This window comes from Mustela nigripes, chromosome 2 (assembly GCF_022355385.1).
Source record: "Mustela nigripes isolate SB6536 chromosome 2, MUSNIG.SB6536, whole genome shotgun sequence".
In the NCBI taxonomy this organism is placed as follows: Eukaryota; Metazoa; Chordata; class Mammalia; order Carnivora; family Mustelidae; genus Mustela; species Mustela nigripes.
The window spans coordinates 197,118,843-197,135,059 of NC_081558.1; the positions used below are offsets into that span (position 1 = coordinate 197,118,843).

At 31.3% G+C, this 16,217-nt stretch overlaps 1 protein-coding gene across 2 annotated transcripts in view; it reads left to right on the forward strand.

The window, feature by feature from the left end:
- NCAM2 (neural cell adhesion molecule 2) overlaps positions 1-16,217 on the forward strand; it is a 514,996-nt gene that overhangs the window by 476,732 nt on the left and 22,047 nt on the right. Inside the window, exon 16 of one of the 2 annotated variants that reach the window (XM_059392180.1) lies at positions 484-3,759. The exons of the other annotated variant lie outside the window; for it this stretch is intronic. Within the exon in view, the coding sequence (XP_059248163.1) occupies positions 484-590 (107 nt within the window). The 3' untranslated portion in view covers positions 591-3,759. Of the gene's footprint in view, positions 1-483; positions 3,760-16,217 lie in introns of those variants that run through there. 2 annotated transcript variants of the gene reach the window in all.

Below are 16,217 nucleotides of genomic sequence, written 5' to 3' on the forward strand. Positions count from 1 at the left end.
GTACTATCAGTAAACATTGCAGAATAAAACGAGTTCGTATCTACAGTAGCAATGTGATTTTACCAGTATAGTAGCACAGTGAAATGGCAGATGCCTTCTCGGTTATAAGTTGTATCTTCATTTGAGAATAATTAAGGTGCCTACATTTAAAGAATCAATGACAGAACTACTGTCTGATTTATGTGTAGTAAACATTATTAATATTGAGTATTAATATTGAGGCTCAGCTATGATTTAATATGAGGCAACTATTTAGAAATGTTTTATACAGACTTTAGCCATTCTTTGTCTTGTATCAAAGTAATTTTTTGTAGGTAATTTGTAATGACTTTGTGTAAATCTTGCATTAATTATTTTCTCTTTTTTTTTCTTTCCTACTGTCACTTTTTTCTTTTTCTTGACTTTCATATATGTAAACTTACTCTTTTCTTCCTTAATTATTTTACTTTTACTCTGTTTTCAAAAACAATTTCCGTCATGCAGATAAATGCTGTGAAGCGAATAAAGGTGAAAACAGAAGCAAGTCATGGCAGCTGAATGCTGCTGGGTTTTCTTTCATTCTAGCCATAAGTTTGTCTTGGATGTTTTAATGTTGTTGTTATATGATATTTCCTTCTATGCCCTGCAAATTTACAAGGCTAATCTGAAATTATGATAAAAGGTTTTCTATGGTCCAACTAATTATGCATGTATCTTCACCCATGAACAATTAGCCTATTTTTCCCTTCCCCAAATTGTCAAACTTTAAAGTAGATAATTTGTCAGAAAATCACTGAAAGAAAGAGAATCAGGATTGTTTCTTCCAGGATACAGTTCACTGAATAATTTGCTTCATTCTAAAGTTTCCTTTAATTTCTGAAGTTGACCTTGTTAAATATCATGTCACTTTTACTTGGAATGTAAGCATTTGCTGCATCTAACCTCTTTTATTTGATTGTTTTGCAAATCTAATTCAATATCCATGAGCATACATTGTATAATTAGTAATTTTATTATGTAGAATTGTGGATCTTTTATGTTGGTTTAAAATGTTATCCTTTAAAATTTAAGTTTCTAACTTTATGGACATTTATAAAACTTCATAGTGTTTACCATTTATATAAAACATAACCCTGATAACTTTTATTATATTAGATGTGTACCCCTATTGTGCTGCCTATTTTTCTTTTAATGACCTAAAATGTCATAAGGAATAAAAGTGGAAGAATTTCTTCTTTTAAATTTGAACACCAATTTTAAAGTATCCATTTTTTATTATGTGAAAATATCTCACTGCAGTTGTTCCAAAGTAAGTAATAAATTAAGTTTTAATGTGTTTAAAAAGTGGCACCCTGTTCACTGGATAAAGACTGTACTGTGAACGGGCATCAGCTTCTCTTACCTACTTCTTGAGAGAAGATGAACTTGAGGTGAGAAGGAGGTGTTGCTACATTCCATTTTTCAGAGGAAGCTGGATTTGAGGGAGTATCATGAGTAATGATTTCAGTTTTGACATTTTCATTCATTAGGAAATAAGAAAAGTGTTTTGTGCTTTTTACTCTCAAACACATTCTTCAAATGATTCTTAACACTCATTCAGGACAATTAGAAAACAATCAGATTTATGTATATCACAAGAGTGACCCTACCTATCTGGTAAATTAAATGATTGGATTCTGGGCTTTGAGAGTGTCCCTCATCAAAAACTATTTATTTTGCTGCATGAAAGCATTTTCTTATTCTTTAAAAAAAAAAAAAAAAAAAAAAAAAAGCTACAGGATCCTATTACGTAAGACGTAACGCTAGACTTCTCCTTAGTAGTCTGTTTTCTTTATCTTTTCTAAATTCTGCTAGGCACTGCTGTCCTTTCTTCTGACCTAGCAATGGATCCTTTAGAATCCAAAAGTAATCCGTCCACAGATTAAACACTTTTCTATTTTCTTTCCTTTTCTTCTGCTGAGACAAAGGAACTCCCAGACTTGAGCACGATGGAACTCTAACCTGCTTATGGAGAATGTTTTGTTTTTAAAATCACCATGGCAGGGGTGTCTTAGTCAGTTAAGCATCTCCCTTCAGCTCAGGTTATGATCCTGGGGTCCTGGCATTGACTCCATATTGCTCAGTGGGAATCCTGCTTCTCCTTCTGCACACCCTCCACTTGTGTTCTCTTTCTCTCTCTCTCTTAAAGAAAGAAATGAAATGAAATGAAACAAAATTACCACAGCCAACTTTTTTTTTTTTGATTAAAGAACTAATTATAAGTGCATGTTATATTCCAGGAGGTCTATATTTGGAGAGGATATGTAGACTGGTTGGCTACTAATAACCAGAAAGTGGTGGGAAAGAGAAGAGTGCCAATAACTCTTCCAGGAAGTTTTTCCTGTTCACTATAACCTGCCTGAATCTTTCCAATAAGACAAAGGCTTCCACGAGATTTATGCAAAAATTATTTTGACATAGTATATGATAGAAAATGCTTTTGTGGAGAACATGGAATATGGATTTCATAAGATAACATAGCTGATTTTTAAAAATTTAATATTCTATGACTTAAGGTCACCAACAGTGATATGATGAATACTCAAAGTCAGGTTTACATGGTATTTAAAGTGATATTTTGACAGTTGAGAAAATAATCTCAAATGAAAATTTTATTGTCTCACAGAATTATTTACATTTAACAAATTCTTCACTTAGTTTTTATAAACACTTAAGTACAGAACAAGTTTTTAATCCTGAAATTAATAAGCAATGTATCACTTGACCAAATGTTTATGCTTAGAAGAACAGTTATTTTGCAGTGCTGAGAAATGTGTAAATTCTTGAAAATAGATCCTCAGACATCTTAAAATACAGGTTCTGTGCTTTGGTTTATTTCTACAAGAAATAGGAAAGCACAAAACTCTGAACAGCACAGCTATAACATTTCGATAATTGAGACCTTAGAGATTATAAATTACCTTCTTAGATTTTTAAAAAATCTTAATAATATGTAAGTTTTGCTACTAAATTATCATTTTTATTATCTGAGTTTTAGTTTTGTTATATACAACCATGTAATCGGACCCTGCTGTTTAGTCTAATTAGTATCTACCTGTGGGTATAAATGAATGTGATTGTTGGTAAACAAAACATAAAAATTCAACTTTTTTTAAGTCTCTCCTTCATATCATCCAGTGATGTTTTTTTCAACCAATAAATTCTTAAATAAAATCCTGTGTCTAATATGTATAAAATATGAACTTGTGTGTTATGGTGAGTTTTCTGTTAACCATTACATGTAATGTGTCTGTGTCTGCAGATATGTAGATCATATCTCTGAATGTTAAATCATTCCAGAAATTTGAGTATCCTCTACCAGTTACTAAGTTAGTTGATTTGCTTGAGGATGATTGCTGCAATTCCACGTGCAGATCAGGATTAATTTCGTCTATAATCATGGATATTTCCTTTTTTCTCCTCCTCACTCTTGCCTGGTTTGTCTTCTTTTCTTCTTTTATTATTTACGCTTCTGGTTTCTCTACTCCAAACCAAACTCTGTAATTATTTACCAAATCACTAGAAGGCTCACCTATACCATGTGCCAGATGTGCTAACTGAGTATGGCTAGAAGGTAGCAGAAAATTCTTTTCTAGCAAACTTCTTGTGTGGAGAATCGTAGGTCAATTTCCACTTTGCATCCTCTCTCCTCATATTAGTCATTGAAAATAATGACATTTTATAAATGCTATTCATACTATTCCAAAAACATGACACAAACGAACATATGTATATTCATTTGTGGTAGACGTGGATAAGATTAAAATGTCTTAGAGCTTATTTTTAAAAATTTCTTTCCTTTAGCCAAAATATCTTAAGTATTTCAAAACAGTAAATAAATAAATATATTTTAGACACTGGATTAAAAATTTGTATGTAATTTCAATTAGACATATAAAATGAATACATGCATAAATAACTTAATTGAAAATAGTTTTCACTATTTAAATATACAGCAGGTTTTTTTAAATTAAGAATTAAAGGGGCGCCTGGGTGGCTCAGTGGTTTAAAGCCTCTGCCTTCGGCTCAGGTCATGGTCTCAGGGTCCTGGAATTGAGCCCTGCATCGGGCTCTCTGCTCAGCAGGGAGCCTGCTTTCCCCTCTCTCTGCCTGCCTCTCTGCCTACTTGTGATCTCTGTCTGACAACTAAATAAATATAAGCTTTAAAAAAAAAAGAAGAAATAAATTAAGAATTAAAAATACAAGTATGCACAGAAGTTCATAAGTTATACAGTTCAGGTCAATTTGGAAGCCATTATAATTTAACTGAAATATATTCCATGTAAGAATGGTGACTTATCATATTTAATTTAAAACTGAAATAAGGAAAATTCTACAGTAGTTTCAACTTAGAACATTTGGATTTGTGATTATTTAGTTATAGTCAAAAAAAAGAGTGTGCAGGAAATAATTAATCTTTTTTGGGACAGGATGAATTCTATTAGACATCTGAAAACTATTGTATTTATTAATACGGTATACCTAAACTGGGAATGGAAAAATAAATTTTAGATTTACAAATGATTTTAGTGATTTAAGATAGATATTTATATATCAAAGTAGAATCATTAAGTATGTTCAGGTCTAGTTTTCAAGAAGAGTTAGCTCATGTTACTTGTAACAACACTTTCAGTTTTGAAGTAGTTAGGCAATCTCTCTCCTCATGTAAAATTATCAGAAAATTTCTCCCTGTTTGTTTTTGGTTATGACATTAACTGCATTAAGAACTTTAAATAGTGTGTTACAGTGCTACCTAAATTAAATGTCATTTATAATTTTCTTTTGCCCTTATGTATTATAATTTTACTTATTATGAAGGTTGTATCCACATGTGTCATTTAATGTATTTTATTATGACTCAAATCTGTGAGGTGTAATATCCTTTAAACAACCTTTGAATAGGTACAAATTAAGTAGGTTCTCTCTTATATTAGCTTTTTTCCTTCCTTCCTTCCTTCCTTCCTTCCTTCCTTCCTTCCTTCCTTCCTTCCTTCCTTCCTTCCTTCCAATTTATTCTTTCTAATATTCTCTCTCCCTTCCATTCCTTTCATTCCCCCTCTTTGTCTCTCTTCCTGGGCTCTTCTCTCTCTTTCCCAACCCCCTCCAGCCTTCCATCCCTTTCTCTCAATTTCTGCCCATGAATAAATAGGGTTTATTTTTTCTCTTTCTTTTTCATTAATCACTGTTAAATCTTAAAGTCTTACAATTTGTGCTATGGATATATGTCCTAAAACCTTCAGAAAGACTAATTCATTGAAGGGATAGCTCAAATTTGCATACTTTAAATTATGGGAGCTGCAAATATTCTACAAATTGCCCTTGAAATTATCTCAATATGCATTGAAATTGGTAAAAATTCCATTCCCAGCTGATTATGTCATAAATAATAAAGAGAATTATTTAATCACTGTTAATACTTGATAGTTTATCTTAGAATCCAGAAGGTATTACCACAGTAAATTTTAGGACCTAACTAAAGGAAAAAAATCTTTCTAACCTCTCCTTAACCTGATCTCTTCTGTATTACCATCTAAATGGGTAGAGTTAACATTTAAAGTTACCACTTTTTTTAACTTTTAAATATAAAGCTGTAGTATTATCTCTTTTTAATTTATTGTACTTAAAAACTTGATGAAATACATAAAGGTTATAATAGCATCTTGACAGCTTCTCAATTTTTACCTAAGGCAAACAACTTCAGTAAACTTAAATTTAATTGTTCTGCCATAAAGACAGAGATAAGAGTGTGATATCAATGCTGTGTTTTCCAAATACCTTTGGTTTTATTATCTTCATAATATGAGCCAGATAAAGATTTTCTGATAGTAATCCATTCTTCTTTTATCACTATTAATTAATTTTAAAGCCTAAATTGAAAGAAAAATCGAAACAGCTAAGGAACACACATATGTTCAAGAGTTCTATTATTATATCTGTGCTGATCTGAACTGCAACTGATGTCCTTATGGCTCTGTTGGTAGACTATTATTTTACCTAATTTTTAAAGAAAGGTTGATTCAAGTAGACTCAAATTTCATTTTAAGTGTGAATTAATTAAATGTATTTTTAGTTATAATGTAAAGTTTCTTAACTTGTATATGTTCAAATTCAATTAACTTATTCTTTATTATTCCATTTTAACTAATGAAAATGCAAAGTAACATATTTATAAACATTGCATAATATTAAGAGATAGCATCTTTTTCTTAATTATACCATATTTATTTTTACTATATACTTGTACTAAATGGGCACTATGAAATAAATCTCCTAGCTAATCTTTTTTTTTAATGCAAGCAATTAAAAATTACTGTTTTAAGTAATCTCCATGATTCATGAACTTCTTTAAGAATATTTTATCTCACATCTTTCACTGATTTTATGTATAACACTTGTGTTTTAAAGTGACAATTTCTGATCATTTTAATTGCATTTGCTTTCATCATGGCTTATTTTCTTGAAAAAAATGTATGTTATAAATGTATTGTCTTCAGTATCATCTCTTATTTAAAACCCTCAACATAATATCCAGCACTATGTGTAATCCTATGCATGTGTTTCATAGTAAATTAAATGTCATTTTATTTTCTGTACCTCTGTGTCTCCATTGTTGTAATAAAGAAAACTGAGGAAAAGCTTTGTTATATGTGTTTTCTTTATTACTGGTACAAATCTTTTCTGTCCTTGTTGTGTGTTTTCATTCCTAACTTGATCAAATCCAATATCACAATGTAATAAACATACAATCATTGAGTGACTTCTATTTGGGACAAATAATTAAGATTCATATTGCAAAAATAACTTAGAAACACTACTAAATATTGTTTCTTTCATAGTAAACTAGTTCCAAAGTCTTCTTACAAACTTCAGTGACAAGTAGGAGACCAAAATAGTCAGATTCTATCTCAATAACTAAATAATTTTAATAATGCAAGCTTTGTTAAGTAGTTTCCTTTGCTAGCAAAAGTTTAAAAAGGCAGATGTAAATGCTTAAAGAGATTTTTCAAATCTCTTTGATCAATGTATTACTGTAATTCAGTTTAAGCACCAATGGAATGAAACTGTAGAAAATTCCTAAGTTTTGCTGCTCAACCATGGACAAGGTTTGAAACAAAAATGATAGCTTCAGTTCTGTTTCTTAATGTGTACTATGCCACATCCTGTGTGGAATATTTCCTTCATTCCTCATAAAATCCCTCTGAAGTATCATTTCTCCCATATTTTAGAGGAGAATAGTGAGGCCTAAAGAAATTGAGTAGTTTACACAAAAAGTCATAATTAGCATCCAGGTCCAGGGCTCTTAATAAAACATTTTATTTCTCTCTTTGTTTTAGTACTGGACCTGGGTTCAAATGATAATTCTTTAATATGGAAATTATTCAATTGGTTTTTATAAAGTAAAAAATTGCTGACTTAGGTATGAATGCAGAAGTCTCTTAAATAATTATATCAAGTGCTGCATTGTCAGATAATGAAATAGTATAGAAATTACAAAGGAGAAAAAGTTCACTTTTAAGATTTTCATTATTTTAAGGCACAATCGTTCTTAATCCAGAACAGCCCACCCTCAAATGTATATCTTAATCTATATATCTCCCATCAAAACATATTTGTATATATTTCAATTAGTTTTTATGAAGTAAAAAATGTCGATGTAATATCTGTATTTTGTTGTAATTTTTAAATTCTTTCAATTGATTCAATAATTACAAAAGTTTTGTACATTGGGAGAGTAAGAAAGTTAAGTTTTCTTTGTTCTTGGTTTTGTTTTTCCTGAAACCCTTTGAAAGTGAGCTGGTATCAAATGGGAAGTATCTAGGAATCCTTGGATATTTGTAGAGTGATGTCATGGTGACTTTATGTTACTCTGTTACCTATATATTACTTCATTGTTTGGGGTCACTGTGAAAAAGCTAAAGAAATTTGAGTAAATGTATTCTAATATCCTAATCAATCCTGTTATCTTATTATGTCAACAAACTGAGGATCAGAGAAGCCCAATGATGACTAGTCATTGACTCAGCATTCCTTCTATCTTGTTTTAACAAATTACACTGAATCGGAGATGGCATAACTCAATCCCTAGTCTACAATTTATATGGTCCTGTGTCTTTGACCTAGTTCCTTTGATTTCTTCTTGATTGCCTCATAAAAAATCAATGTGGCTCAGGAAAGGCCATGTACTAACCAGACAGAGTTTCTTCCAGTAATCATGGTACTTGAAGAAGTCAGCTCTTGTTATAACCTTTCTCACTTTAATTCCTACAGAGCTACTTTCCCATGATCAGTGTAATAAACTTACATTCAGTTTACAGCCCCAAAAGAATATCAAATTAAATGTAATCACTTTATGATTTTTACACATTTTCTGAAAACATCTTATAAAATTACTTTTTTACATTGTTCATAGAAAGATCATTTTCTAATAGTAAGAAGTAATATTTTTACATACTGGCTAATAAAAACATACCTAGGTGGTTTTATATCAGCATCTGTCTCTTTCATTTTAAGAAATCAAAATAAACAGCTTGGAATCAGAATTTGCATCATGGCTATATCCTTTCTTCTCTACTGATTTCTCATTTATTTTTACAAAGAGAAATAATTAAAATATTTAAAATTCATATTATAATAAATAGAGAATATTTTTTCCCGCTTAGATAAGGTTAACAAAAGTAAAAATCAGCTCTTCAAACTAGCATTTCTGTTTGAGAAATGCATGAACAACTTTCAATTTGCTATTGTTCCTATATAATTTCACAGAGGCTAAACTGGAAGTATATGTTACATGGAGGGTTAAAACCAAAACTCTGATGTTCTTCAAAAATGATAAGAAAAATATTCTCTTTGCAGTGCTTATTGGTGGAAAACAGAAAAAAAATATTGTGGCATTTTTCTATGCTAGCCAGAGACTTACTGTTCCATCAGGTGGCTCAAACATGAAGGGAAGTTTATTTAAGGGAATAGAAATATTTCTCTACAGCAGAGTGTGGTCTAATTCATTGGTGGGTCCCCTCCTACCAAACCACAAAGCTAAAAATGTTTACAACTTTCCTGTGTGTCAGTCATCACTGAGGATGCCATTTTTTTTTTAAATTATTAGAGGGTGTGAAAGATTGTTTATCGAATTTACAGACATTCCCAGTCGATCCAGACAATGTAACCATTTACTGGAAGATTTTAAAGATACAATTCTGTATTTTTTCTCATTCTTAAATAGACTTTACCTTTTAGAGAAGTTTCAGGTTCACACCAAAATTGAGAGGAATGTCCAGAGTTCCTATATAATGCCTGCCCCAATACATGTATAGCACCCCCCATAATCAACATGGGAAGGGTAAATTTATTACAATCGGTCAATTTAGATTGACACCACTGACATCATTTTTACTCAGAGTCCAAAGTTGGTATTAGGATTTACTCTTGATGTTGTACATTATATGGGTTTTGATGAAGGCATAATGAAATCTATCCACCATCATATCATTTTACAAAATAGTTTCATTGCCCTAAAAATCCTCTGTGTTCTGCCTATTCATCCCTCCTTCTCTCCTAACTCCTGGCAACCACTGGTCTTTTTTTACAGTCTCTAAATCTTCTCCTTTTCCATCATGTCTATAGTTGGAATCATATATTACATAGCTTTTTCACATTGGCTTTTTTCACTTAATAATGTGCATTGAAGGTTCTTTCATGTTTTTCATGATGTGATGACTCATTTCTTTTTCACACTGAATAATATTCCATTGTCTGGATGTACCATAGTTTATCCATTTGCCCAGGGAAGGATACCTTAGATGTATTTTTAAAATATATTGAAAATCTGCACTCTTATTTTAGAGTTGAAGTATACAATACAATATACTATTTAGATGCCCTATATAATAATATACATTATAAATGGTCTTATGTGTTTAGATGTTTAATTTTAATAATGTAACTCTTTAAAATCTATAACCCTAATGCAGAAATTGAAGTCTCTAAGACCCGATGCAGTGAATGTCTAAAACTGAAAATTTTTCAAAACCTAATGTCATAAATTCTTTGGAAGATAATACCACCCATATATTCACATTTTTCATCTATTGTCTTACATATTTATAAAATTCAAAGGTTTGTAGACTTAATAATTTCATAATAGATTAAACAGTTTGGAGTTTCAACAATTTAAAGATATAAATTGTAATTTAATCCTATATGGGTATGATTCAATTTTGTAAAACAGTGTTTAAGAAAAAAGGTATTTTGGGGGTTCCTGGGTGGTTTCATCAGGAGAGCATCTAACTCTTGATTCTGTCTCAGGGTCTTGAGGTCAGGCCCCTTGTGGGACTCTGTGCTCAGTAGGGAATGTGCTTGTTTTTCTTTCTCTGTCCCCACCCAAGGCACCCACTCTCTCTTTCTCTCAAATTAATAAAATCTTAAAAAAAAAAAAGAACTAGAAAAAAGGTATTTTTCATTTGTGCAAAGAATTCTATTTTCTATTTATAGAATATACCTTTAATATTAACAGAAAAAAAAGAATTTTGCCAGTTTATGGTTAAACCAAGGGACTAAAGTTAAATTATTCAATTCTTCAACACTAGCTGATGTCTATTTTGGTCATATTCATTCCAGTCTAGGAAGGTTTTTTTCCTATAAGCCAATACAAACCTTCATTATCTTACAAGAAATACCTAAATCACTTTCACCAAAGAAAACTGGACACATATCATAAAATTTAAACTGCATATGGAAAACGTATGGAGTCAGTGAATAAATAAGAATAAATTTCAAAAGTTTGAATAAATATGACATATAAAATATTTTGTATCTCTTTCATTTTTTTGTGAAAGGGTCAATGGTTTCTACACAGGTACACTTAGCGATTTGAAATGTCAGTGTAGTTAAGGGCATAGGTATTCTGTTGTGCAAGGACTTTAGGTATTTCACAATCTCTCATGGTTTATCATTGTACCAGATTTGTGAAACACTTACAAATATTCATTTCTAAAGTTTTCAGTTATTTGAAACATTTATCAAAAAAGTGCTGTTATCTATTAGTGTTTAGCCAACTTTTTAAAAAAAATTAACACATTTTATTTCATTCTTTTTCTTATGTTAAATATATTATTTTAACTTTTTCTGAGAGTGTAACAGGTTTCCATCAACACTCCCATGGAACAATAATAACTTTATATTTTTGAGTGTTCCTTTTTATAGGGAATTGTTCCCAAAATATAAATACTAAAACCTTAAGGGGGATTTTGTAGAGTAAAAATAAACAAACAAATGGTGTGAAGGTGATTAGCCACTTGCAATGTTATTCCACTTAAAAGTATACAGAATAATTATATGTAATTGTAAATATATATTATGAGAATGATAATATTATTTTATATTATTTTAAAATATATTAATTTTTAAAATATATTAATGGACCCTCATTATCTAATCTTGAGTCAATCGCTAATCACATGTTCTAGGATGAGTCTATTTCCTCACTGCTTCAAACATCAAGCAGGGATGAACAAGCCTGGGTGCATAATGGAAATGGGCATGGAATAGGAAAGAGGGAAGACTGACCAGACATTCTCAGCCATAGCCCAGGCCTCCTCTAGCTCCCTCCCTGCAACAGGGTCTACTTTCCTATGTATCTCTAAGAACTCTCGGCCATCTTTTGGGAAAAGTCATTCTTGTGAGGTTTTGGTGGTGGTGGTGGTGGTTGTCAATTTTGGTTTGGGTGATTTGTTTATCTACTCGGTTGCAGGGTCCATTCTTACTAACTTGATCACTTTTATCACTTAACTCCAACCTGTACCCATCATACTCAATATCTCACCTCTAATATTTGTTTATCTATGCTAATGTCAAAACATGCCACTTATTTTCATACATCTCCATGTTTGTTCACAGCGTGTTCTGACTGAAATAAACTCCTTTCATCACCTGGAAAGTTTCTCATACTTCAATACTTTTCAAACATTGTCTTCTCTATCATGTCTTGCTTGACCACTAACTATTAATTTATATGCTTTTCCCACCTATCTGCTCAGGCCACACTAATTTTTACCACGAGTTAAGCAAACAGTTGCACTGCATTTCAGTTTCTAAGTTACATGTCTTATTCATCTCTCCCAATTCATATGAGTCCCCAGAGTAGAGAATTGTTTGCCTTTTTCATATTTGATCTTCACAACTGTTTGATAAAGATTTTTAATAAAATTGTGCTAGAATAAAAGATGGTCCTGTATTTTTGCCCAATTTAGCCTTGGGCAAAAATATTTCTATGATATCAAAGGACTAGAAAATATTTTGAAAAGACAGTTAATTTATAATTTTGCCTTTGTGAACAAACTTATAGAGGAAAAGACATTCTTAGGAAAGTATATAGAGTTTTATAATTATAAATACCATTTATATAATATACATGTTTACAATTTCCTTCCCATTATCAAACCTAATATCATCAATTAGCTAATTATCTTGCCCCAAATCAAATAGTAAACACAAATAAATAAATAAATAGATAGATAGATAAAAGTCTGGTTTATGTGTGCTGCTCTCTTAACTCACTTTCTCCCAAACAATACTTCCTAGTAGGGAGAAGGATTTGAAGGGAAATTTTGGATTATCATTTAGTTAATATATATGTCATATATATATACATACATAAAAATAGTTATACATGTAAAGAACATTTTAACATGAGAATCAAAATAACTAAAAAAATGGAGACACAGTGCTAAGAAATAGCAGTGCTAAGAAATTTCATAGTAAGCAAGAAACCATCTACATCAATATTGCTTAACTGAGTGTACCTAGAAAAAACATGATCACCTTATTAAAATGTATTGAAAATAGCTTGAGGACTTAAAACAGATGTAACCACAGTATGCTTTGTTAATATACTTGAATAATACTGAAAAATTATTGATGAATTTTACTTACAATATTTAAAATCTGAAAATTTCAGGGGCACCTGGGTAGCACAGTAGGTTAAATGTCCAACTCTTGGTTTTGGCTCAGGTCATGAACACGGGGCTGTAAGATTGAACTCTGAACTGGGCTCTAAGCTCAGCATGGAATCTGCATGAGTTTCTCTATCTCCCCCTCTATTCCTCTCCCCTCCCACCACATGCTCTGTCCCTCCTGCTCTCTCTAAAATAAATAAATATATATATTTTTAAATCTTAAAATATCCCTTTTAAATTAATGTGTGGATTCACAAACAGTATTATCAAGGATTATCAAGTATTAATCTCTGACATGAACTTTTATAATTTGTTTTTAAATTATTGAGAGAGCTCCCATAAACTCAATACATGCCCCTTTAATGCACAGCAAATTACTTGTAGGTGATCCTAAAAAATAAAAATATGTCAGACTGGTCACAATATACTTACAAATAGTGTAATTTCATACATTTATATACTTATAACTATAACTTTTCATTTTTATATATATTTTCCAAGATTTTGAATTTTAAAATCCTAAGATTCATTTCCCAAAATGCAATCCTTTCTAAAAAAAAACTCTGCAGTTTTCTTTTCCCTGGTAGCAATGCTCTTTCACAGCCATACAAGATATTACTAGTACTGCATACTGTTTTTCTTAACATTGTTCATTGAAAACCGCATGCCTGAGGGACTCCTGGGTGGCTCAGTCATTAAGCACTTGCCTTTGGCTCTGGTCATTATACCAGGGTCCTAGGATTTAGCTCCACATCAGGATCCCTGCTCAGCAGGAAGCCTGCTTCTCTCTCTCCCACATCCTTCTCTTGCTGTCTCTTTCTGTAAAATAAACAGAATCTTAAGAAGGAAGGAAGGAAGGAAGGAAGGAAGGAAGGAAGGAAGGAAGGAAGGAAGGAAGAAAGGAAGGAAGGAAGGAAAGAAAGAGAGAAAGAAAGAAAAGAAAGAAAGAGAAGGAAAGTGCATGCCTGAAAATTCATGCTGTATCCGCAGATTTCATTTAGCTAGTTCACTAAGCAGTTAAATATCTGAATAATAAGAACTCGAGTGAACTTAAAAAGTTGCTAATAAGTGCATTTTGTCAGGAGTCTGAATGATGTAAATGATTTCATTATCTCATGAATACTAGACGCTGTCTAAAAGGGAACCAAATATGACAGAGAAAAGGTTAGAACACAAAAGAGGTACAGTCTTTATTTTAGGGAGGAGGTTTTGATTCACTTAGAAATAATCTGTTGAAAGTTTCAATCTTATTTTTTATTTCAGTGAAGACAAATGTGTCTAAAATGCACAAAATAACTATAACAACAAAAGAAACAATAACGATCACAGCAACAACAAAAAAATCTGATGATCAGATAAAGAAGGCAAGTGAATTACGGAAGGGAATTTAAAAAAATAAATAAATAAAAATAAAAGAATATATTTTTATCCCAAACCAGGCAAAAGTTAATTTCATCCGTCAGTACAATAAGAGAATTTTTAATAATTCTTTTGCTTTCATTTATTTTAACATTACTCTTACAAAGATCAAGACAGATTTTCATTTGACATACAGTAGTATAGGAATGACCAGAAAGATAACTTGCTACTTGAATAACAATTAAAAAAGGAATGATATTTAACCATGTTGAGTTCTAGTCACAGTGAAATGCACGTCTAAGAATGAAAATGATCTAAAACCTTAGGCCTTAATAAAGATAATTTATCAAAAACAATAATAAAAATTCACTTGTAAAATGTAAATATGAATTTACAATTATTTTTATGCATCATTGTTCATAAAGGTTAGCAAAATTGAAATGTTTAAGTTTCTAAAATCAAGGAACGTTGTGGGTAAAAGTGGAAAAGTTCTATTCTTTTTTAAAAGAAAGTACTATAAACAAAAACAAAAATAAGAAGTTACTAAAACAAAGTGAGCATAAAGTAGTAAGTATAACACATGAAATAATAATGCATTTTTATGGTGCTTTGGAATTCCCAAACTATTTTCATAATATGATTCTCAAAGAATATTTTAGCTAGGATACATGAGAATTTTACCCACATTTTACCAATAATGTAACAGAATAAAATTGTAATCATGATTTAGTTATAGCTACTGCAGTGAGTGAACCATAAAATATGAACAATACATTGCTTTGCATTGTGTCTATCAAAGTATAAATATGTCATAAAAGTTACCTGTTTATAATTTATATGAAAAACATGTATCTTAGGAGAGTACACTCCATTTTTTTCTAGATGTACGCAATACAGAAGCAATAATAAAAGTACCTTAGAGGGTACAAAGAATATAAAATCCAATTACAGTGGCTCTTGAATTTGCTGCTTGATTTTTAAATTTTTTAAATTAATGGAAAATGGTATTTTTAATCCTCCTTGCTGAGGCAATTTGTAACAATGTCCTCCTTCTTTCTAATTGATACAGTTATTAACCAGACCCTGGAAACCTTAGAAGTTTATTTCAAACAGGGCAATTAAATATGAATTAAAATGGAACAGATCCATCAACTCAAGAATGAACCCCAGGCACCATAAATGCAGGAGGCCCATGGTCATGACGCAGAGAGAAATGTGGTATTTGGAGAAATGGAAATAGTGTGAGATATTGTGTTCAGACTGAAATATCTGTGGTTTTAACACTTCCCTTTTAACAGCGAATTTTATAATATAAATAAATCAAAACTTACTTTTTAAATTTGTGATTATGTCTACCAAGCTGACCTGAAAGTCATGTTTTTTTCAAATATACATACATTTTTGTTTTTATTTATTTATTTATTTCTATGTTTTTACTGTGTTGTGTTATTCACTATACAGTACATCCTTAGTTTTTGAAGTAGTGTTCCATGATTCATTGTGTATACCACTCAGTGCTCCATGCAATATGTGCCCTCCTTAATACTCTCCACCAGGCTCACACACCCTGCCCCTCGCCCCTCTAAAACCCTCAGTTTGTTTCCCAGATTTCACGGTCTCTCACGGTTCATCTCCCCCTTTTACCTCCCCCCCTTCATGTTTCCCTTCCTTCTCCTAATGTTTGGAATGATTTTTTTCTAAATGACTAAAATACATAAATATCACATTTACACATGCCTGATTCCCCATTTAGTTTAGATGAAGACTATCAAGTCCAAAGACAAATCTCACATGATTTAGGTTCTGTTTAACAAGTCAGTGTTCCCAGTAGGGATTACAAAGCCTTATCATTGCATAATAAGACATTTCTCTTGAAATTGCAAAACTTAC